Source organism: Aulonocara sp. 'chitande type north' Nkhata Bay, linkage group LG18, assembly GCF_057382095.1.
Source record: "Aulonocara sp. 'chitande type north' Nkhata Bay isolate Kocher_YH1m ecotype deep benthic linkage group LG18, A_spYH_male_GT1.1, whole genome shotgun sequence".
Lineage (NCBI taxonomy): Eukaryota > Metazoa > Chordata > Actinopteri > Cichliformes > Cichlidae > Aulonocara > Aulonocara sp. 'chitande type north' Nkhata Bay.
The window spans coordinates 30,082,041-30,105,803 of record NC_141361.1 but is presented as its reverse complement, the minus strand read 5'-3'; the positions used below and the strand labels follow the sequence as shown (position 1 = coordinate 30,105,803).

Sequence of the window (23,763 nt, the reverse complement as noted above, 5' to 3'; positions counted from 1 at the left end):
TCCAAATCTCCTCCAAGAGTAAATATTTAAAATGTGTCTGCTTTTGTCTTATAAGATGTCTTGTTAGTGCAATGATTAATTCAACAGTATGAGTCAGGTGAACCTCGTGAAAGTAGACCAAAGCATTTCTTTTCCACTTTGGACCAGCGACCCTCTCCTCCAACGCAGCAGCATTGAAATGAAGCAAGTTTGCAGACGAAGGATCAAAGATCGGATCAAAGCCTGTCCTCGGGCCTGACCCAGCACCGAGACGTGACTCTGAAGCTGAACAAATCATTCGTCGGCTTCAACTTAGCAGGTAATTCAAAGTACACTGTAATGCATTCACTGTATTATAAAGAAGAAAAGCTAGTTTTCCCCAGGAACCACATGTCCTGAACACTGTGGGTTGGGGTTTTTTTTGTGTGTGTCAGGTTGTGTATATGGATTAGTTCTGAGAACAGATAAAATGATGGAGAGTGATTTTACCAAAAGAGTCCGAAAAATTGTAATGAAGGGAATATAATCGAGTAAATCAGTTAGAAACAGTCAAATAGAAGGGTTCAATGGCGTTTCATATACAAATTCCTTGGGGGGGGTGGGGGGGTGGGGGTGGGGGCAGAGCCTAGAGTGTTTTGCTCATCATAGCAAAGATCTTCTGCAAATCAGAATCAGAATCAGAAAGGGTTTTATTGCCAAATGTTGAGCAGGTTTACAACATTAGGAAATTGCTGCGGTGCTTCAGTGCAAACATACTGTCATAAATTGCGCTTAAATAGACATGAAAAAATAAAAGTAAGAATAAGAATTAAAAATGCTGCTGATGTCAGACAGACAGCCTGCCCGGGACTTACCACCTCGGTAAATTCTGCCCCAGAGCAGAATGTCTGATTTACAGATGTGTTTTTCTAAGAAATTGTTTGTACAGAGGAACAGCAGATATAATTTGTGCAGACCAAGAATAGCTTTTAAGGAGATACAGCCTGAGAGACAGGGCAGCTTGTAATCCTTGATTCAATTATGAACTCTGCATCATATCAAAAAGTGCCTGAAGATAATCGTGACCATTGGTCCAAAAGTAGAAGTTTAATCACAAGCTGACTTTGTGACAGGACAAAAGTAGTAAATCCAAATATTAAATAGAGGGCTACTGAAAGGACTAGTTAAAGTTCAGATCTGAATCCTCATTGTGATGTTGTGGGGGATTTAAAATGAGTTGACTTTGCAGCTGAAATAATTTGGGGTGGACGAGTGGTCATAAATTTGCTTTTCAGCACAGAAGGCTTTTACTGTTCAAGCACAACACTTTTATCTGTATGTTTCAAAGACGATCAAATGTGCGTTTTAAAGGACTATTTTCTTTACACGACTCTGTCATTAAACTGGAAAGATTACCAATTTTCATGCATTGTTGTGTTTTTTTTTTTAGCTTTTTTATAAAAACAACTTTTTCCACACATGCACACACACATAGATTAGCATGCACTCTAAAAACCACTCACATGCTGGCTAGTGCCACGCACTACATCAGTATCCATTAACAGTGAGGACAATGAATCACTTATCAGGCATGATTTGCATAACATGTTGTGGCTCTGTGAGCACTCAGACTATTATCCCCTCCAGTTGTGGTTTAAAAAAAATAGGCTGAATCAGAGCATTTGGCCCTTTTTTGAGAGGACGTGTGAGCATCCTCTCACTGCTTCAAACACACATCCTGAATGACTGCAAGCTGTTTGCTTTGCAGCACAAAATACATAAGCAAAGCTACTTTAGGGCCTTTACATGGAAACAAAAGGGTCAAGCACATCCCCACACAATTTTCACAAACATACACAGACATATATATATATATAGGCGTATATAGCCTCCATTCATCTTTCTGAAAAGTAATCACATGCACTTTCCACACGCCTGCCTCTTTGGCCTGTGCTGTATTTGTCTGACTGACTGGCTGTCAGAGCAAAATGAAAGAGCAGGAAGATCAATAAAGATGCGAAGGTGATGAATGGAGGAACAGAAAATGACAAGGAAAAGGACAAAGGAGGAAGGCGGAGCAAATGCAAGAAGAGAGGACAGAGGAGCACCTTGCTCTGTGGTAGTCAAAATCTGATAATAGGATGATGAAGCTTAGTGCAGATGGAATGCCGAGTTAGTGGGTTCGCTCTTTCTCTTTTACTTACTTACTGCTGCACAAAGACAACCCTAAGGAAACATATATCTGAGTCCATCTGGCCTGCACTGAGTAAGTCAGACACACGCCTGCACACACATACCCATTCCATAATCCAACCATGAATGACCACAGCTTGCTGAATAAAGCTGGCATCACAGCATAGACTTAGTACACCATAAAGACCGTTAGTGCACCATGGAGACTATTGCACGCCACCTCAGACACACACAAGTGCACAAGCAGAACATACACAAAAGGATAAAGTAGTAATGGGTGTCCCTGCATGACCTAGTTTCAAGCTGAAATATGTCAGTGTGTGGAACCAGCTCCCTGCAGAACTGTCTATTAGTAAATCCCTGAATCCCTGCCCAGATGCTGCTCTGTTCTTGACCCATGACCTCTATGTACATTGAGGATAAAAGAGGATTTCTTTCCAAAACACAATAAAGTATTAATAATATTAGAATTGTTCCATGACCATAGAATTATAAGGTTTGATCTGACTTTTGGGCTTAGAAAAACCTTGCTAACATTAGATTGTTCTTTGCCATTATTACTCTTATTTTATCATTTTAAAAAAGAACGTTGCCCGACGTATGTACAAGCTATGCAGTGTTAACACTCATAACATGGTTGAAGGCTATTTCTCCCATCTTTTTTTATTCTTTTCTTTATTCTTTGCCAATACTGATAGACACTGACATAACAAAGAAGCTGAGGGTAATAAGTCAATCCATCTGAAACAAGCCAGGTCAGCAAATTTTTACCATTAGCTTAGGGTGACCAACCGTCCTCTTTTCCCCGGACATGTGCACTTTTCACGTTCTGTCCGGGGGGATTTTCGAGGACCCATGTGTGTGACGTCATCCCCGAACTGCTGCTTTGTGAGCGCTTGTTCTGCACTCAAGGACAGGACTGACAGCGCGCAGCAACGCGCCTAATGATGTTCAAACGATCCCAAAGCGCAAGTGCATCTTTTCAGACGAACTGCAAAAGAAATTTCCCTCGTACTGACCGTAGCTGGACTGGCCATCGGGCATACCGGGCATTTGCCTGGTGGGCCGATGGTGATTTTTCGTTTTTACGGCCGATGGTTTTGTTGTTGTTGTTTTGTAACGGTATAAACAATCAAAGGTGGTGGATTGGCCAGATGCTGTGTAAAAATAACTCAGTTATTTGGTGGTGTCTATGGCGGAGCTTCCACAGAGGCTAGCAGGTGGATGAGGGAAACGGGAGGCAGGAGGAGGAGAGACCCGAGGCGGCCGCCGGTCCGAGTGTCAGGTGAACTGAACTTCAGGTGAAGTTATGACCTGCAGTCTATCTGGGTCAGATATAAACCAAATTTAGGTGTAGTTTATTTTCATTGTGCTAACTTTTTACAGTCAGTTACAATAACTCATACTGCGTACTAGCTAGCATGACGGAGTTTCTATACAGGTGGGCGGGTGCTATGATGTTACTGATAGTGATATGATATCGGTTTGGATATGTGGTGAGAGGGAAACATGAAGATGAAACCAGGAAATGTCCTTACTGAATCATCAGAGCTAAACAGGTGATGGAGAAACAGGGTTACCTTTAAGGTGGGCATATATGAGTTGAAGGGAAGTTATGAACTGTTTCTGAGAGACAAATAACACCAGGATCCTTTTCTATGTAGCTGACAGCTGGTAACTGTGCAGGGGCGGGTCTAGCAAAGTTTTGCCAGGGGGCCAGGTTGGGCATTAACAGGGAAAAGGGGGCACAAAGAAATACCTTTCTTTCTTATTCTCATATAAAATGTCTAGATTTTAAAAAATAATTATCTGAATCTTACAACCAAAGTTTTTTTGGCTTTATGGTTTTTCCTATAATACCTGGTGGGCCGGTCTCCAGTCAAAATACCCTGGTCAATTTTTTCTCCCAGTCTAGCCCTCATACTGGTAATTTTTTTTATGCAGATTAAGCATTATTTCTGTACCATTATTTAATTCCAGAGGTTTTTAAGTTCTTTTTTTGCACTTGTTGACTTGTAAAAGCCTATATGACATATTTTTTTCACAATTAATTAACCGCACAGTGAAGGCATCGTTTAAATATGTTAAATATGTTTCTTTAAGCAAGTTCTTCATGATTGAGCTAAGTGTCCTCTTTTTTGGAAATCAAAATGTGGTCACCCTACATTAGCTACCATGCTAGATAGCTACTGATGTCAAATTATGCTGGTGTTTACTAGGTACAGTGACTAGAAACAACAAACGGGCTAATGGATAGCTGAAGCAGCTAGCAGAGTTAGCAGCAGGGTTAGCGGAGCGCTAATGCTAAACAACATGCTTTTTGTTGATGTCGTGTTCATCTACTTGTGACCAACAGTATAAATCTTATATACAGTAAATCAATTTCTCTAGTTGACATTGATCTCTTAAATATAGTACACAAAACTGTGACTTCAACCTTTATTTTTGTTTACACACTTATCTGCACAAGATGAGTGTCCCACCGGAGACTAAAACAAACAGAACTGCTTAGGTATAATAGCTTATATGGATTTGGGCAAGAAATGGGGAACCGTAAATAGTGCAGAATGACTCTCTTAAGACTAAACAACAGCAAAACAGGAAAGGGAAAAATGTCCAGGGAGTTGCTTCTCTGGACAGAATTCAATACTCCAAGAATTGGCTGGTTGAACTGTGTTTTTCTTCCTTCCTAATTGAGATAAGAAATGTGGTCAAGCAGCAATTATCTTCTTCCAAATTGCATCCTGACTTGCTTTAACATAATAAACGATCCTACCCTTAGGTGCAGCAGCAAATTCTCCTCACTCCATGCTGATAAACACGCATACTGTGCATCATTGCCCTACATTCTTCCAGGCCTGAGGCTGCACGTTTTGGTTGCTTACAATAAATATAAAGATTTTAAGCTATCAAATAACAATGGAAACTTCAGGACTCACTTAGGGAAAAGGTGTCCACTTGGTCTTTGACACAGAGACCCTACTGGCTGTTTAAAGCTTAAATCAATGACCAATCTCAGGCTTAGAGTGGAGGACAACATAGGCTGGCTAGGTCAACGCCAAGTGTGCCAGTGTTTCTATTTCTGGCACATCGTGACTTATTTAAACCATCCTATCCCTATAACGTCATCAACACTCACAACGTCCCAGTGTCTGGCCAAGCAGACTCTCAGCCTTCTGTGGCTGTGTTTGCTGGTGTTGTTTTACACATTTGACCAGGCCGATGCAGAGTGTGCATTCACGCACGCGGGTACAGTCTGTACATATTTACAGGTTCTTTTGCCCTTACGGTGCGCTCTACCTGTGATTTGTTGTGCAACGCTCCCTGCAGTTCGGGGAAAATTGTAGCTCCGACTTGACGTCCATGTACCAATCAGTTGTGAGTCGAACCGAGAAGTACTTGAAGGAGCAATCTATGGGTGTAAATGCCACCTTTTCACATTTTTTTAGCAGTTTGCATTGCTGGGAAAGGAAGAGGATGGGGCCAGGCCAGAGAACGGATGAAGCCCCAAAGCCAGCAGGGTTGGATGCTGACTATTCCAGCATCATTTCATGCGTGAGTGAGTGAGTGATTAATTCAGCCACATTTGAGTGCGTATGTGTGTGTGTGTCTGTGCATGTTGCTATGGTAACTTGGGTATAGGATGGGTTGCCCCATGGAGAACACTTGTGGCTCACTACAAGACCAGAAGCCTGGCCTCTTGGGATGGAGAGTGCCCGGCGGTTAATGTTGTGCTAGTTCAATGCCCGGCCACGCGTTAGACATCTGGATGACATCTGTTTCTGCACCTGATTGTTTGTATGTGGGACACTCTGCCTTTAGACACTGTGTGCATATATATTGTATCTAGTGGCATTACTGCAAAACAAAACAAAACAAAATACTAGCATAAACGCGATGCTGAACAGGGTTGCTGCCCCTCGCCCCACCAAGTGCAGACGGCCCTGGAGTCTTTCCAAGCTCCCCGCTGTACTGCTTCTGTTGCTTCAGCCTTAATGCCCTGCCTTGTATAAACACGCACATAATAACAAATATAATTAACTCTCAGCAAGATTTAACCAGCAGAATGAGGCGAGCAAGCACGAAAAAAAGCCACCGAAAGAACAGACGAGGGTATTCAAACACAACGACTGCAAGGCAACAACACTGGAGGTGAGAAAGGGGCACCAGGAAAAGTGAAGAAGTGAGCACCCCTGCTGTGGATGCTCCTGAGTTAAATGTGACTAATTCAACCTTAAGAAAAGAGAAAGCCCAGTGGACATCTGGAATAGGATGATCTACCCTACATACTAATTAGAGGGCTCTACTGTTCCATCACATTATTAACAGCCATTAATAACTGCACGCCTTTTGGTTTTGCATAATACGCTCTGTGTCAAAAGGATCTTTTTTTTTGACAAGCTGGCTGCTGGTGCTCAAGTTTCTCCTGCTACGACAATCACCACCACCAGGTCACATTAACTTGCACGCACTGTTCAACTGTAAAGACCGATGATGCGTAGCAGGAGCAATTTTAGCCTGCGAAGAAGTCGTCTTTTTTCAGCAGATTTGAATCGAAACATATGTTGTTAACTACTGAGTGATTCCCACTTTTGAGAGAGAGAACTTCAAAGAGATCAAGTACAGCGAACGCTTCTCCAGGATTCCCTCTACAGTGGAGGACACACACACAAACGCACAAGTAGGTGTAAAAGCAAAAGTAGGAATGCACTCTCTTTACACCTCTTTACACGTGAAATCAGACAAATGGCTTTCCCTGTTCTTCAGTACAGGCAAAGATTATAAAGAGTGGGAAGAGAAAGAGGGCATTGAGTGAGAAGGGACACAGAACTGGTTTAAATGTGTAAAAAAGAAGACAGAGAGAGGACGAAGCTATCAGTCACTCACCTGTTTCCAGTTGTCAAAAATGATGACTTTGCTGTCCTCGTCGTCCACTGTCACCGTATACTCGTAGCCCTCACCTGCAAACAAAACGCCCTCGTCACACATAAGAAAGGACAATGCAGCTCATGTTAAGAATAAATAGGGGGGGTCTGACAGGTTGTAAAAGAAAATCATAACAGGAATTGTGGCGATAAAAAGAATGAATCACAATATTCACTACTTAAGTAGATTGTCTGCATATTCTGCCTCAAGACACTGATGAACCAGTTTAAGTCTTAAAAACTGTCCTTGACCTACTCTAGAGTTCTTACATCATTATCTGTGAAGATTACAGCAAAGCATTTAAAGACCGGGCTTTGGAGCTAAATGATGTGTTTATGAAGGCGGTATAATGCAGATGTTTTAATGCTATTTTGCTCCAGTTTAAATGATGATGGTGATATTCCGCATTTTCTTAACTGTCAAGGAATCCCATGAAACAAATGTTTTAAGCCTATATGTTAAAGCCCAGTCTAACTGCTCTGCCTTATCGGCGACTCTCGGTCCAAGCCTCTTTACTCTTACCGAAGAAGGAAATCTTTTCAAACAGCTCGTCAAAAAGGTAGATTTTCCCCATTTCCTATAAGTCAAGGTCAATTTTTACCAAATGCTACTTGAAACGAGATTTATTATTTTGGGAATGAAATGTTTTCAGTTGCAGATTAATAGACATTTTTGAATATTCACAGCAGCAGCGTATATGAGACAGTGAAGATTGAGTCCATATAGAGCACAAGTGTCGAACTCCAGGCCTTGAGGGCCGGTGTCCTGCAGGTTTTAGATGTGTCCTTGATCCAAAACAGCTGATTTAAAGGCTAAATTACCTCCTCAACATGTCTTGAAGTTCTCCAGATGCCTGGTAATGAACTAATCATTTGATTCAGGTGTGTTGACCCAGGGTGATATCTAAAACTAGCAGGACACCGGCCCTTGAGGCCTGGAGTTCGACACCCCTGATATAGAGAAATAACACATCATGTGTCACTATTTTGAATTGCATGCTTAATTTTCCATCATCTGATCTCAAAAGGCAATTTTTTTGAGTAATGGACATTGAATCTTATGATACATTTAAAATACAGGCACGTCTGGAATCACTGCGGCGACTGCCGTTGGTACGCTACCTTCCAGCAACCACATGAAACTCACGGATCCCCTCTTTCTAATTGTACGTGTTTTAATTGTTACCGGCAACAGCTGCAAAATCAAAGCACTTTGAAAATCCGATGATTCTTTTTGATACACAAAAGCAGCCAGATGGAGCTACTGTACGTGCCCATTAAATATCGTAAATTCATTTAGGCGTAACAAACTGAAGCTTCCTATCATTACACCATTAGCACAAACACTTCTTCATTAAAATACACAATAACTGTGGAAAACTCACCGGGATCAATGAGATTTCTGCTCTTAGGGACAACAAATCTCCCAGTGTAAATCAATGCTGTCTTTGGAAAGTAATTACTTTGCGTATTGGCTGGTAAGGTGTTACTCCACTCACAGATGCTATGGTTCTGAGCATCTGTTCAAAACTACTAAAAAAGTGCTAATTAAACAGGTGTTGTGTCTTTTTTTTTTCTTTCCACACTTTGCAATTTTAATGTGTGAATAATTGAACGGTTTAGTGCACCACTTAAATTCCCGGGCATGATAAGAGTGGCATTGGGGAAACATGTAAAGGCTCCTTGTCTGAGAGGGGTTTTTGTTTCTCTCCCTGTATGATGCATAAATCCAAATGTACAATGTTGGCAGCAATGAATACCACATGATGATGTCAAGGATACGTCAGCTTTATGCATGATGGAGAGCGTTCGTCTCTTAATGACAGTGACTTATCGATTGGCCGAGACAAGAGCTGATTATCCCCGGTGTTAAACTGATCTTTGCCACAGACAGACCTGCTGACTGATAGAGGGGGAAAGAGGGTCAGGACAGTTTTAATGAGCTTTAATGGTAGACGTGTATACCTTAAGTAGAAATATACCCAATGACACGAAGACCAATAAACCAGAATATCCCATTTGCCTGGCTGAGGTCACTGAGACCTTTTACATGTCTCTTTATTATATTTAAAGCTACAGCTAGTAGCTGGTTATCCTAGCTTAGACTGAAAAACAAAATAGGTGGAAACAGCTGGTACGGATTAGTGCAGAATCCCTTGGTCCCACCTACCAATCTGCACAATGTCTGCATGCTAAATATAAAAGCATTTGCTGAGCTGAGCAAAAAGAACAGGAAAAAAGGGAAACCTGTAAACCTCTCTTGGAGGTGAGAAATTCAGGATCAGAATTGTAAACCTAAACATAGTTTTACTCTTTGGTTTTATACTTAATGTAAACTAAAAAGGTATAGCCTTCATGCATAAGCGCTACTGATGTACACCAGTCTTTTTTAGACATTTGGACACTACATGATTTAGGTAGTCATGATATGGCAAAACAAAAGTGCTCAAAGAGTGGTTGGGTGAATTTTGTGGTTGGATGAGCGTGCTTTACTGTTTTCTAAAGTTAAACCTTGGTTAAACCTAGTTAAAAACTAAGTGGAAACAAACTATGAATATAGGTGAACATGCATGTATGAAGACATTCCATCAATCTCTGTCCAGGTCATTACCACATGCTTGTGTCTCAGAGTCTATAGAGAGGGATCTGTCTGACTGCCCGGCCAGAGATAAGGCCAGCGACGACTTGCCCACGCCATTCTGTCCCAGTAGCACTATCCTCAGTGCCCCGCCATGGCTGTGGTAAGATGACTGGGCAGCAGCCGATTGGCTGAAGGACTCATCCCGAGGCACCGCTGTGTCACTGATAGGCAACGTGGTAGGCTCCTCCAAGCCTGGGATCCAATCACAGTCCTCGGATACGGCCTCTTCCCTTCGCAGCTGGTGCTTGACAGGCAGGGGTGTGCTCCCTCGTCGAAGCGGGGGTGCCGTCGTTAGAAACATACTGTACTAGAGTGAAATAGAGACAAAATAAGAAAGACTGTCACTGGGCATTGCGGGAGGTGTTGCTGGCACGAGTGCATTCCCAGATTTTTAAAGTTCAAAGCAGACAGCTGATCTACCTGTAACGCTGCCTATTCTTGTCCATGTTATCGCAGGAGAATGTGGGAGGGGGAGGGTACTTCCACTGTGTGCGTATGTGTGTAAAAAATAAAAGGAGAAGGAGGTGATAACAGCAGAGGTGAGACAGATGAATGGCAGTGTGAGAGAAAGATGCTGATGAAGACACAGAGCATGTCAAAGGGAAAATTAAGAGAGGAGGAGGGTGATGTTGAGGTGGGGAGTGGTGATATGAGGGCAGTAGGAGCTGCTGACAGAAAAGTGACAGCAGGTTGATAAGGATGCAGAGAATGAGGTGGAGACCAGAGAACAACAAGAAGCGTGCATGTAACACGGAAACATTTGGCAAGGATAGACAAAAAGAGACTGCAGCTGTGCGTAATAAGTGCACTCAGGTGGCTATATGCTGCACGGTGAGTGTGTGCACAGCGGGAATTCACATGCAAACAGGTCAAAAACATAAAGTCTGCATCTTTATTCTTAGTCTTTTAAAAATGGAAATCTATAATTGGAGGCTTCCAGTGGTTTTGTATAGAACAATGGCTTTGCTGAGAAAGCTGTGAGTGTTTCTGCACGAGCACAATAGTGCATGTGTGTGTGGGAGTGTGTGTTTTGCAGCCACAGCAGGTCAACCACAGAAGACCTGCATTAATATTAATACAGCAATTAATCTAGCTCCACAGCAGCACCAAGCATTGGTGGCTCTGTGTCTGTCTGTGGCACAGCCAAGTACAGTACTGGCACTTAATTAAAGGGGACTGACACAATAATAGGAGCACACTCAAATACATTACAATGCAGTTTACAGCTACTGTTGTGTTACTGAGCTGAGCACGTCACAGGACACGAGCTACAAGACATAAACTTGCGTGTTGAATTAGATTTGGGTAGGTTGCTATAATGTAGCAAACTAAAAAGGTATAGCAGAAAGGTTAGGTATATTGTAGCATATAGTATAGAATAGTATAGTAAGTATACTATAGTTTATTTTAATATAGTATAGTATAATGTAGCACATAGTATAGCATAGAATACTATAGTAAGAGAAGTAATAGTAATACTCTATACTGTAGTGTAGTTTAGTATACAATAGTACACTATAGCATACAGCACACACACCAAACTTAATATTTAATGGTTTTTTAAATGAATAATGAAAGTTAATGGAAGAAACCCAGTTTCTATTTGGTTCCACAGATATCACGATGTATCAGAGAACTGTTGTCCTGTGAATGTGATACCATCACTATTGTGACATTCACAGGACTATTGTGACAGTACTGCATTGTTAGTTACTCTGTACATACCATTTGTAGTGTTTTTGTATAGTGTTGCATGGAGATGTCTTTTTTTAAGAAGTCCACCTACTACTGATGAAACTGAGATATTTTAAGAAAGAAAGTGTAATTTCAAAAATGTGTATTCAGTCTGTCTGCTGTTGTCACAAAGCAATGCTGACAAGAAAATGAAAGAAAGGTGTTGCACAGCTCGTTGACTTAACCACTGTGTGGTATGACTGGTATAATGTAAAATTATGTTTTTGCTAGTAAGGAGGCTGTAGACCTGACACTGATTCAGACCTCTGTCTTGGATGAAATGTAACAGTTTGGACAGCCAGCCTCAAGATAGGATCCTCTGACTGCTAACATGACGCTTTTCCTGGTGTAAAATAGAGCACAGAGTGTAACAGTGCAGTCCTTTGAAGTGCACTATAGCGTAATTGCAGTGTTGTTAATATTGTATAGTGTTTTTACAACAAAATGCAGTTAAGGTGTGGCTGATTGTGACACTTGAGTATGTAGCTCTCTCATGCACACGCAGACACATCAAGCCTGTCGCTCAGGTAGCAGCCAAAGGATCTAATCAATTAAGCACGCCTTTATTGTCTGCAGCGCTCAGAGGAGCTTTCCTACGCAGAGACCGTGACCACGGATCGCGCCAGCGTGTCAGGGGTTAATCTCTCTCTCGCCAGGCTGTCTAGAAACTGGGGCAAACAGCAGTGCATAATACAAAATTAATACTACAGGCTATGTTTTTATTCTCTCTTCCTCGCAGCCCAATCACACAGACACTGCTGTTTCTTTCCAGCCCAGTTAGTCTTTTTTACTTTCGAGTCTTACGAGCCGTGTTTACTGTACAGCTGATCCATAATTGTGCTCAGCATCTATGGAGTAACCTGTGGGATTAAGTGCTCCACTATATGAACGGATCGAAGGCGTTTAAGAAGTGTAACACTTGCCGACGGTTTACAGAACACACAGATATCCTGTCACAGCAAACGCCGAAACGCCTAACAGCAAGTGGGGTTTAGACCGGGTGAGAAAATCTGGTTCATTAATATTCAGTCTTTAAGTCACCAATGAGCAGTCAAAGTTCGCGTGATAGTGAAAGAAATTAAGAGCCTAAATAATAATAATAATAAAACAATTATCTAATAAAAGTGAAAAAAAAAGGGATTCCTGCACATAGAAAGTGTAGCTGTGAGAAACCAAAGTGTGCTGCAGAAAAAAACGTAGGCGGTGTTGTAGCAGCGTACCTGGAGTGTGTGGCTGGCTATTGTGCAGAGCGCACGAGGCTGTAGTGGAACATCTGCGTCCCCTTACCTGGTCAGCCATGGTTATCGGTGAGTCTTCTCTTTGCAGAACGAGGCTCAAGTCATCTGTGCTGCTTGCAGACCCGGCATCACATTAACCACGGCTTTAACGCACGGCACCCAAAAGGCACGCGCGACTCATTTAACGTGATGTTATTTTCCCCTTCTCCGCCGAGTAAAACCTCCCCCCTCCACCTCCACCTCCTCCCTGCCTTCCTCCTTCCGCTCGCTAGAAATGAGAGGTGTGGCGCGTGGAGCGCCGGGATGGGAAGAAGCAGGCTGCCAGGTGGAAGAAGACTCTATACCTGCGTCTCCGCTCGGCATAGGAGGCGACTTTCTATGTGAAGGAGATGAGGACGGACAGCCACCGGCACCGAAACGCATCCCCTCATGTCCTCTGAGAAGAGTTCCAGCGGACAGCAGTTTGTACGCTCCTCTCTCCACCTCCAGTTAACACCTGCATGTATCTCTCTCTCTCTCAGTCTGTGTGTGTGTGTGTGTGTGTGTGTGTGTGTGTGTGTGTGTGTGTGTGTGTGTGTGTGTGTGTGTGTGTGTGTGTGTGTGGGAGTGGGAGTGCGCCCTTGAGTGACTGCAGAGTGATCTTGGGTTGGAGGTGAAGGGAGTGATGAGTACGGGGTGGTGTGCCCCTCTAATGCTTTCAAAAAGCTTGTTAAGTTCTTTTCAATAACTGTGTGTGTGTCAGACACCAGGGTTTGAGCTGCTCCCGTAGAAAAAATATCATTCAGTTTTGACAACTGTTAGCAGTTTCTGTCTGTGAGGCGGAGCGGCCGCCAGGGGGAGGCAGAGAGACATCTCGTGGATGGGGAAAAAAAGGCGCTGCCGCTGAACGCTTGTACAGAGAAATGAGGGTGTTGCCAAAAAGTGATTTCCGGTGTTTCAGTTTTTTTTAATGTATAATATTTTTGCTATATTTTTGCCAATATTGATAAATAGTCTGGGATCATCGAGATTTAAGGAGGAGTTATAAAAGGATATATAAAACAAGCAAATGACCTGTTTTGCAAGTATCTTTACGTACCTGCTGCTACATTATAATCAATCCAGCTCTTTTTGACCACTTAAAATATCTTTATGTAACTATTATGTTATATTTGTTGCAATTTTACTGCTGGCCCCACCTCTCTTGAAAAAAACATTTTTAATCAATCAGAGTTTTGTGTTCATAAATAATGGGTATATAAAAGTCGCTTTGCTCTCTTTTTGGCCTAAAACAGCTTGATATCATTCACGGGAGATATGTTTGATATGTGTTTCACAGATTATAGGTCAACACGTAATTTAAAACCGTTTAAATACAGACAATCTTTTTTTCTATTCTTTTTCTTTTTCACACAACAAGTGCCAAAAAATGATTTCCAGTATTTGCCGAAAACTAGTTGTGGTAATTAAGCTGTATAAATGACTTGTTGGCCTATGATCTGGCAAAAATATTCCAAACATATCTCTCATTAATGATATCAAGTAATTTTATACCCAAAGGAATATTATCACAAGGTAGAAATTCCAATCAGCTTTAAAAAAAGTAATTTTCAAGCGAAACCTGGGCATGAAAAGTTATAACAAATATAACATAAGATTTCTATAAAAAATATTTTAAGGAACTACAATGAGTATAATGTGGTTACAATAATGTAAGGTCACAAAGAGACTTCTAAAACAGGTCATTTCTTTGTTTATATATAAGCTCTTTGTAAATCCTGTTCACTGCAATCTATTTGAAAATACAAGTGAAGATACTAGACATTAAAAACACATAGGAACTTCTGAAATCACTTTTTTGGAACAACACCGGCAGCATCACAGAGAAATAAATAGCAGTAGATGGCCTTCATACATAAAAAAAACAGAGCTCATTTCAGGAGGGGATTTCAATTCCAGCATAAGTAGAGTGTAACAAGCCCAATTCCACAAAAGCTGGGCTGCTGTCTGCTTTGAGGTCTGTTTTGATTTTATGGAGCTACTTGAGGTGAAAAACATGAACACTACTTTTGCATTACCTAGCAACACTTTTGCATCCTTCGACAATATGTTTTATAAACCAGTTCCTTCGGAACAGATGGTGTGCGAGGCCATTCCAGTTGTGGTGCCACTTAAGGAAAAGACTGTGGATATGGAAAGGAGAAATGGCACATTTAGTGCTCATAACTCACTTTAAATGGCTGATGTCTGACAGTATCTAACTGGTCGCTGTGACGACAGCTGTAGCTGCTCTTCCCACTTTTACTGGTGAAACACTGACTGGATGTATGAACATTGTTTGTCTTTTACTGGCTGCTGTGACCGATCTATAGTGCTGTGGCTATATATGTCCAGTTGTATTAAGCTTAAATTTTTAGCCTTGGGTGTGTCTACTACAAAGTACCTTCAATACAAGCTCAACCAGCTCACTGGTCACAGACACACACGCACACACACATATGCACTAGCGGTTCATGTCCAGTACATTGGGTTACACTCAAAAACAAACACACGTCGGCCATAATCGTAGCCAAGAGTCTGCAGTCAAGGTCTCAGAGACAGCAGCGATCGGTGAGAGATCTCCCTACATTCTTAATACAGCAGTACAGACTTTTGTGGTCAGCCATGCAGCTTTGGTTGCATTGATTCACACTGCAAACAAGACCAGTAGAAGACTAATTCAATACATGATGTTTCTGTTACACAACTCAGTCCTCTCCCATGCCAGGTGAAGACATTATTGTGAGGTAAAACAACCATTTTTGAGACGTATGGCAAACTTATGAAAGATGACACAAAAGCAGCCCTTAAAACTATTTCCTGTCACATTATTCTGTTGCTGAAATAAACAATAAAATGAAGGTTTCTGGGAAAACTTCACCTGCTTCCAAGGCACACGGATAAGCACAAGGGTCTAAAGAGGTCGCAGCTCCTGCAACACTTTTAGCAGAAAGAACAGATATTGTCACTTGACCAACGGGCTTTGGCATGAGGCCTTCATTAACAAGAATTATATCACGGACAGCACTTTAAAGAACTTACTTGTTTGAGTAGAGAGAGAAATAAATCCCAATTGGAAAATGTTTAAATGTGTAGAGTGTACCTATCCACCAATCCAGTTAATAAATATTAAGCCAGCCCTGAAATTGAGGTAGTCTGGATGAAAACATACAGTCTCAGTCTCATGATCACAGGTGTCTAAAATCACACACTTTATAAACATTTGTGAAGGAATGAGTTGCTTTAAAGAGCTCACTGAGTTTGAGTGTGGTACTGTAACAGGATGTCTTCATTGCAAAGTTCTTCCCTCTTACATAAAGTGGAAATGTTTAGGAAGCGCAGCGACTCAGCAAAGATGTTGCAGACCACATTAAGATACACAGCAGGGTCTCCGTAAGTCTGTAACTTTTTAATACACTACGTGCTGAGGCATAAAGTGCATAAAACCAAATGCTCGGCTGCTGCTCTAAACCTCCTCTGCCTTTAACATCAGCACAAAAGCGATGTGCCAGCAGCTTCACAGCATGGGTTCCCACGGCTGAGCAGCTCCTGTGAGTGTAATGTGTAGGTGGCACAGTACTTTTGTCCATATAGTGCATATGATTCTAAAAACTACATACATACGTCAGCATTATTGATTCTTAAAGATGTGAATATTATCCATTCCACGTGAGCCCCACACTATCATGAATGCTGTATTTACACTACACCTTGATTTAAAAGAAAAAAGCAGATGGTCGCGGTCTTCCTGTGTTCTTTACCCACAGGATGTAGTGTGAATGATTTCGCCTCAGTCCATCTTAAATGAGTTTGGGCTCTGAGTGAATTGCAGGCATGCGATTTTTTTCTTTCCATGGTAGAGTTTTGAACTGTGTGTGTGAATGCAGCAATGAAGTGTGTTTCAGATTGTGCTTTTCAGAAGAAGCCAGAGTCAAAGAAACCATGTCCACTACTGAGGTGTGTCCGTTTTCAATGTGCCCAAAGGCCCTAATAATATGACCACAGCTCCTGCAGGTGTAATGTGTAGATTGCCCAGTACTGTTGTCCCTATAATGTGCATGCTTCTTAGCTCTGTCCCTTGCATACAGAAATATTATTTATCATAGATGATGAAATTACTAAATTCTTTGCAGTTTTTTTTATTAGAAAAATAACACATATCTGAGATTGTTGAACAAATGTACACTCATAATGTTGCAAACCCCTGTCTTACTGAATGACTCTCTTGGATGGTCTTTTTTTATTCCCAGTTATGTTACTGATTAATATAAACAGTTAGCTGAATACATAAATAGTAAAATAGTTGTGATACATTACACCAAGTTCTTATTTTTTTCTTCCTTTTTAGAGTAAGTTTTGTGGTCATTAAATTCAAAATCAAAGTGTATTTTTTAAAGTGTAATAAAATTCTCAGTTTCAACATTTCCTATGTTGTCTGAAGGTCTCTGTTCAATGCTTGGAGTGCTCTTTTGATTTCTGGTATAATTTCACATAAGCTGCAGGTTTGAGTGTTTGTAGAAGTACTCACAGCCAGAGGTAGAAGCATCCACAAAAATCAGTTACCGTCTACAATTTTAGACAATTATTTAAGCTATGGTGCTTTTATGTTGTAAAAGCGAAGCTCTCAATTTACTGGTTGATCTACGCCCCTACCCTCACCTATGGTCAAGAGCTGTGGGTAGTGACCGAAAGAACAAGATCGCGGATACAAGTGGCAGAAATGGGCTTCCTCCGAAGGGTGGCTGGCCTCTTTCTTAGAGATAGGGTGAGAAGTTCAACCATTCGGGAGGGGCTCAGAATAGAGCCGCTGCTCCTCCACATTGAAAGGAACCAGCTGAGGTGGTCAGATGCCCCCTGGGCGCCTCCTGGGTGAGGTTTTCCGGGCATGTCCCACCGGGGCAGACCCAGGACACACTGGAGAGATTATATCTCTCAGCTGGCCTGGGAATGCCTTGGTGTTCCCCCGGATAAGCTGGAGGAGGTGGCTGGGGAGAGGGAGGTCTGGGCTTCTCTGCTTGGGCTGCTGCCCCCGCGACCCGGCCCCTGATAAGCAGAAGAAAATGCATGGATGGATGCTGATACATGAATTTTTATTTTTTTTAGCTGAAATCCTGTAATTGCTTAAATATTTGGGAATATTTGTTAAATACTTGTTAAATTTAACTGCAATACACTGAATCATTCACCTGTAAGCTGAAAGTGCAGAACAGTTGAAAGCTGAAGTTCACACGAAAGTAGTTAAACATCTTTATAATGTACATTAGAAAAATTTTTAGTATTGACCAAAGAAAATTTAGAGTCAGCAAAAATCTGAATGAATATTGAAATCTAACATTCTTTAACTTCACTTGACTTTAATTAAATTACTTTAATTCCATTTTAAGAGTGGAATTACATATTTTAAAGGTCTAAACTCAAAACTCTAAAAAGAAAATCTGAATCTTTGCAAAACATCTGCTGTGTGTGATTGTGAGCAGTCCTCCCACAATGGGAAGTGTGTTAATTATGAATATTTTTGTCGGTTCTGGTGGTAAGTTGAATTTTACAAAAATCTATTGAATCATATTTACTTTGGTGGACAGAAAAAAAACTTTTCATAATGTGGAACTTTAGTATTAAATTTTCAACAGTGACTTTTCTGCTCTTATTTGTATTCAGCAACCAAAAATATTGTGGCAACACTGAGAAGACAAATTATTAACGGTGTGTTGTCAGATAGAGGTGAAGGTGTGGCTGTCTTATAGCTTTCTGTAGCAGAACTTGAAAAAGCTGACTCAATTCTTATGACCAGTTCTCGTCTGAGGTTCAGACCAGAATAACGTAACTATAATACTGAACCTAAAGTATGATCCTCGACCCACCGGGGAACCGCTCCCAGCTGAAGTCACAGAGTAGCAAACAACCAGTCCAGAGACAGACTCTAATATAGCATCACTTCATCGCTCACTCCTGTGAACCACAATGAGTGTGAAGAACCTGCTGAAAATTTGTCCATGTCTAATGTTCTTCCAAGTGAAGAACCTCTTTCTGAAAGTCTGCGAATGTCAAATGTTTTTTCCAGTGAGGAATTCCTGTTTGAAAGTCTGTCAGTGCTTGATGTTCCAGCAGTTGAAGAACCTCCTTAAAATCTGTCAATCCTGGATGTTCCTAACCCCTAAATCCAAAATCTTAACTCCTATCAAAATATTTTTTAAACCATGTGGGTCTGAAAGATTGTTCTACATAACAGTGTGTTTTTAATGTTCCTGGTGTAAAAATGTGGTCACAGGAGTTAAAAAACGTTCAGTCTTTCCTGCTGTTGAGGACATCTCATCCCAACACGTAACATGCAGACGCTATGTATGCAGACGCTATGTGGGGCCAGGTTTCACAATGAACACACCCGAAACTCTGGCTGATGGGGACCCACACCCAGTTTCACACCTTGGCTCAGGCGATTAGAGGATCATCAGGGGGTCCTTTTGTCCCTCTGTGGGGGGTTACTCCCACTAGGTTTATATCTGGGACTCTCCACCATTTGACCTTAGAAGTGAAGAAGCTTCTCGGATGAGAGGTGAAACGTCTTCAAGCAACTTAAAGAAGTCCAGACGCTTTTCTTTGCAAACTCCTTTGACCAGACGCTATGTAACAAATCGTTGGTATGTTACGAGATCTGAGTGATGAGAGCAGGTTGGAATGAATCTATACATGTAAGGTTATGGTTAAGGTTAGGGGTAATGTTTGTCATGGTCCCGGGACTTCTACCCGATGTTTTGTGTTTTCCTGTAATCATTAGATATTATTATGTTTTAAGTCCGCTGTTTATTTGAAGGGTCCCCAGGTTATTCTGTTTAGATGTCGTTATTAGATTTCCCCTCGTGTCTTTACCCCTGTGTCTCCCTCAGTGTATCAGTTCTTATGCCTTGTTTCCCCTCCTTGTGTTTTATGCCTTCCCAGCCCATTATGTCTATACTCTCCCGTGTTCTCCCCGGTCTGCGTCTCGGTGTACTTCCTGTTTTACTTCGATAGTCTCCCGTCAGTGTACGTCACGTTGTGTTTGCTCCTGCCCTGTCTCGTTGTGATTATCAGTGTCAGCTGTGTTCCCCGTGTTCTCCCACGTCCCTCGTTATCCTTCTGTGTATTTATGTCCGCGTCTCCCTCAGTAACGTGTCGCGTCCTCTCTCTTGGCTGTGTTTCCTCGTGTGCCCCAATTCCTGCCTGCACACAGCACATGACAATGTTAGGGTTAAGGCTGCAATAGAAAGCCACGAAGTAAATAAAAAGTGCTTCAATTAACAATACGGAGCGTGTCATAGGGACGCAGAAAGGTACCTTTCGCTTTACTGTGACAAGGCTGGGGCTGTGGCAAATCGTCTGTATGTTACGCATTGGGAATGAGAACGCTCTGTGTTGAGACTCCTCACTGAAAATACAATGAATCTCTATGTGTCGGTTACAAGGTACTCCATTCACTTGCATCCACACAGTTCAAAAAGTTTACATCTCTTAGCTTTGAGAGACACATAGTTGGAAAGTGGACCACGGTGGCAACGTTTTGAGGGTAAAATGATGGCTGTAGAGCGAAAACTGTGGACACAGCAGCAATTGAGAGATACATTTTAAAAACGAATCTTTTGGTTTCTGCCACTGTGGCAGTTGGTCTTCTCAGTGAAACCGCCAACACTCTGTCCCATAGACACCCATTATAAACTCTGAAACACATGAAAAAAGCATTAAACCTAAACTGGAACTGAAGAAAAACTATAAAAGACAGTGGAAAGATAAATAGTTCAATGTCTTGGCTTTGTTTTAAAGTTTGTGTGTAGGTCAACGTATGTGGAAGTAGATAGAGTTGAAAGAGGAGTAGGTTGAATCCTCTTTGCACATTCTCTCCACTGAAATACATTATAAGTTTTTTTTGAATAAAGTTGTTTATTTAAAAAAAACATAAACGTTAGAAATGAAATAAAATAGAAGCACACACATCTAAAAGAAGAGGAATCTAATGGTCTAGAATGGTTTGGAGGTGTTGGAGGAGATAACCTGTGAAAGACATACAGAATAAAAATAGCATCTCAATACTGCGAGTGCTTAATCAGCATTCACACTAAAAATCAGCTTCCCATAATGCTGCGTTTCTCCTCGCCACAGTCTGTCCCTGAGTTCAGACTATTTTACAATTCAGTGCACTTTGCTGCTAACAGTGACTGGAACGAGCTGCAAGGCAAGCTTTAAGTTTGGGGAAACAGCTCTCTCACTGTGGAGTTATATAAGAATTTTATTTCACAGACTAAAACAGTTAGTCTGGTTTTTTTGGTTTGTCTGTTTTTAAATAAAGCAACAATGACTACAGCACTAACAGGGATGCTTGTTACTGTTGCTTTTTTTTGTTGGAGATCTTGTGGCAGAGGTTGGTAAATTGTATGCTGTTAGTATCCATGTCAGAATTTTCCCTCCACTACTATTAAACATGAGACATTTTAATGCCTTCTGTTGATCCATGCAAACCCAGTTTTTCCTGGTTTTTCATTTTCATTTTTATACCACTCTTTTAAACCTGTCATCAATTGGTATCTTCGTTCTTGCAGTCCGCACTGAAAATCCTTTTATGGCTCAGACTTCTACTATTGCAGATACAGAGATTTTTATTCCATTTTGGTTCCTTCTGAAAGTGCACCTGACTCATATCTACCGTCTTTAATATAAAAGGAATCAAGCCTTGCAAATGTACTCTGCTTCTTCCTCCGTGCAGACAGAGAAAGATTAGAGATCAAACTTACAAGCCAGGTAAAGCCAGTGAAAGGCAACTTGGCGGTAATGTTAAGATGTCATTTTCTCTTGATCTTTTTCCCCCTCAAAGCTTTCAAAGAGTTACAATGTCATAACTTAATGCCATAAATCTTGTCCATGGGCAGTGCCCATGCTCATTAATTAATAAGTTGAGCAATTCAGATTTATTGAAACACGTTCAAGCAATGGAAATAAAAAAAAAACAGACTTTGTTATTTCTAATGAGCTTGAAAGTCAGTATTTGGTATGACAACATTTATTCTTCAACACAACCTGAACTCTCTCAGGCCGATTTCTTGTAATTTCTATAACTAGTCTTCAGAAATAGTTCTCTGGGCTTCTTGAAGGACATTCAAAGCTCTTCTTTGGATGTTGGCTCCTTTTGTTCTCTGTCACCATGATCCAACACTGCTTCAGTAATGTTGACATGTGGGATCTGAGCAGGCCAATCCATGACTGATAGTGTTTCATTGTGTATTTTTCTATCCATGTATGTTTTTACTGCATTGGCAGTGTGTTTGGGATCATTGTCATGCAAATAAAACACTTTCCAGATGGCACTGCATGGAAAGTGCATGACTGAAATGCAGCTTTAAACCATCACAGAGCTTCCACTGTTTTACAGTGTTGTACATCTTTTGTGACCTCCTCCATCCATATTGACTTAAACCAACAATTTCACAATTAGATTCATCACTCCATGAGACCTGCTGCCACTGATTTGTAGACTAGTTTTTGTGTAATTTGGCAGCCCATGATTTTTCCTGTTTCTTTGAGACATTCAGATACTATTCACCTGCTGTAGTGTTTTAGGCCTGCCACTTCTTCTTTTGTCTTCCACCTGTCCAGTTTCCTTAACTTTTTTAAGGACACACTGCAAACGTCGGTTATCGGAGCATCCTTTTCAGTTTTGGCTTGGTACTTTTGTCATAATCCTACTGATAAAAAGAGGCAAAGGCACTGATCAATATGTCTAAACTGTGTGATCTAATTATTATCATTTAAACACCTCAAACTCAGCTCTTGCTTCAGCAAGATGCAATCTTCTAAACCTTGTAGGATTTAGAGCTATGCTAATTAATATGCAAATTAATTACTACATCACATTGACCAAAGGACAGAGCAAAACTCTGTTAAACATGTGTTAAGCTAGTTGTCAAACAAACACAAATGCAGTGGCTAGTAGACTTGTAGTCAAGATCGCCTAAACCAAGACCAACACAAGACCAAGACCAGAGGGTATCGAGACCAAGACAAGACCAAGACCACTTAAAAGTGGTCTCGAGACTGGTCTGGCTAGCTTCTGAGCCCAGCAGCATTAAACAACTAAAATGTCAAAGTTAACTGTATTTTCAAGTTCTTGCATCATATTACATCATCCATCCATTCGCTTCCACTTATCCTTTTCAGGGTCGCGGGGGGCGCTGGAGCCTATCCCAGCTGTCATAGGGCGAGAGGCGGGGTACACCCTGGACAGGTCGCCAGTCTGTCGCAGGGCCAACACACAGGGACAGACAACCATTCACACTCACATTCACACCTAATGGCAATTTGGATTTTCCAATTAACCTATCCCCACAAGCTGCATGTCTTTGGACGGTGGGAGGAAGCTGGAGTACCCGGAGGGAACCCACGCAAACACGGGTAGAACATGCAAACTCCACACAGAAAGACCCCGGCCTGATGGTGGAATTGAACTCAGGACCTTCTTGCTGTGCGGCAACAGTGCTAACCACCGTGCCACCGTGACTATTACATCAGTCACGCTTAATTATTCAAGGCATTACCAAATGATTTGCTTTTATCAAGTGGTCGGACACGGCTTGGCTCAGTGAGGGTGGCCGATTATCTTGACTGGTTATGCTGTGAGGAACTAAAGCAAAACTAAAAGCAGTGAAAATTAGACTTACATTCACCAGACACACAGAATAAAAGGTTAAGTTGCTCTGTACCCTCTGGAAATGTGCATCTGTAACTTCCAACTAACATAACTTTTAAAGTGCTAATCAACAGCGTGAGGTAAATAAGACTGATCATCTTGTTCCACTGCAATGTCCATCCATCCATCTTCATCCGCTTATCCGAGCCCACTGCAATGTTCTACAGGGAAACCTTGGTCCTGGGTTCATGTGGTCGTTATTCTGGCACTTTCTACCCACGTAAACATCGCAAAAAAGGCTCAGTAAGCTCAAAACACAATAAAGAACACGTAGGTGTGATGCTGAGCCAGCCTCTAAACTCCCCATGCCCCAAATCTATTTGAGCATCTGTGATGCCCAATGCCTGC

The 23,763-nt window shown here is 41.5% G+C and overlaps 1 protein-coding gene across 1 annotated transcript in view; it reads right to left on the bottom strand.

Annotated features, from left to right (window-relative positions):
• rem2 (RAS (RAD and GEM)-like GTP binding 2) overlaps positions 1-13,214 on the bottom strand; it is a 36,750-nt gene extending 23,536 nt beyond the window's left edge. The window contains exons 1-3 of the mRNA XM_086272146.1: positions 12,739-13,214; positions 9,688-10,024; positions 7,039-7,112 (exon numbers count right to left, since the gene is read on the bottom strand). Of these exons, the coding sequence (XP_086128272.1) occupies positions 7,039-7,112; positions 9,688-10,024; positions 12,739-12,750 (423 nt within the window). The 5' untranslated portion in view covers positions 12,751-13,214. The remainder of the gene's footprint in view (positions 1-7,038; positions 7,113-9,687; positions 10,025-12,738) is intronic.
• Positions 13,215-23,763: the final 10,549 nt, after the last annotated feature.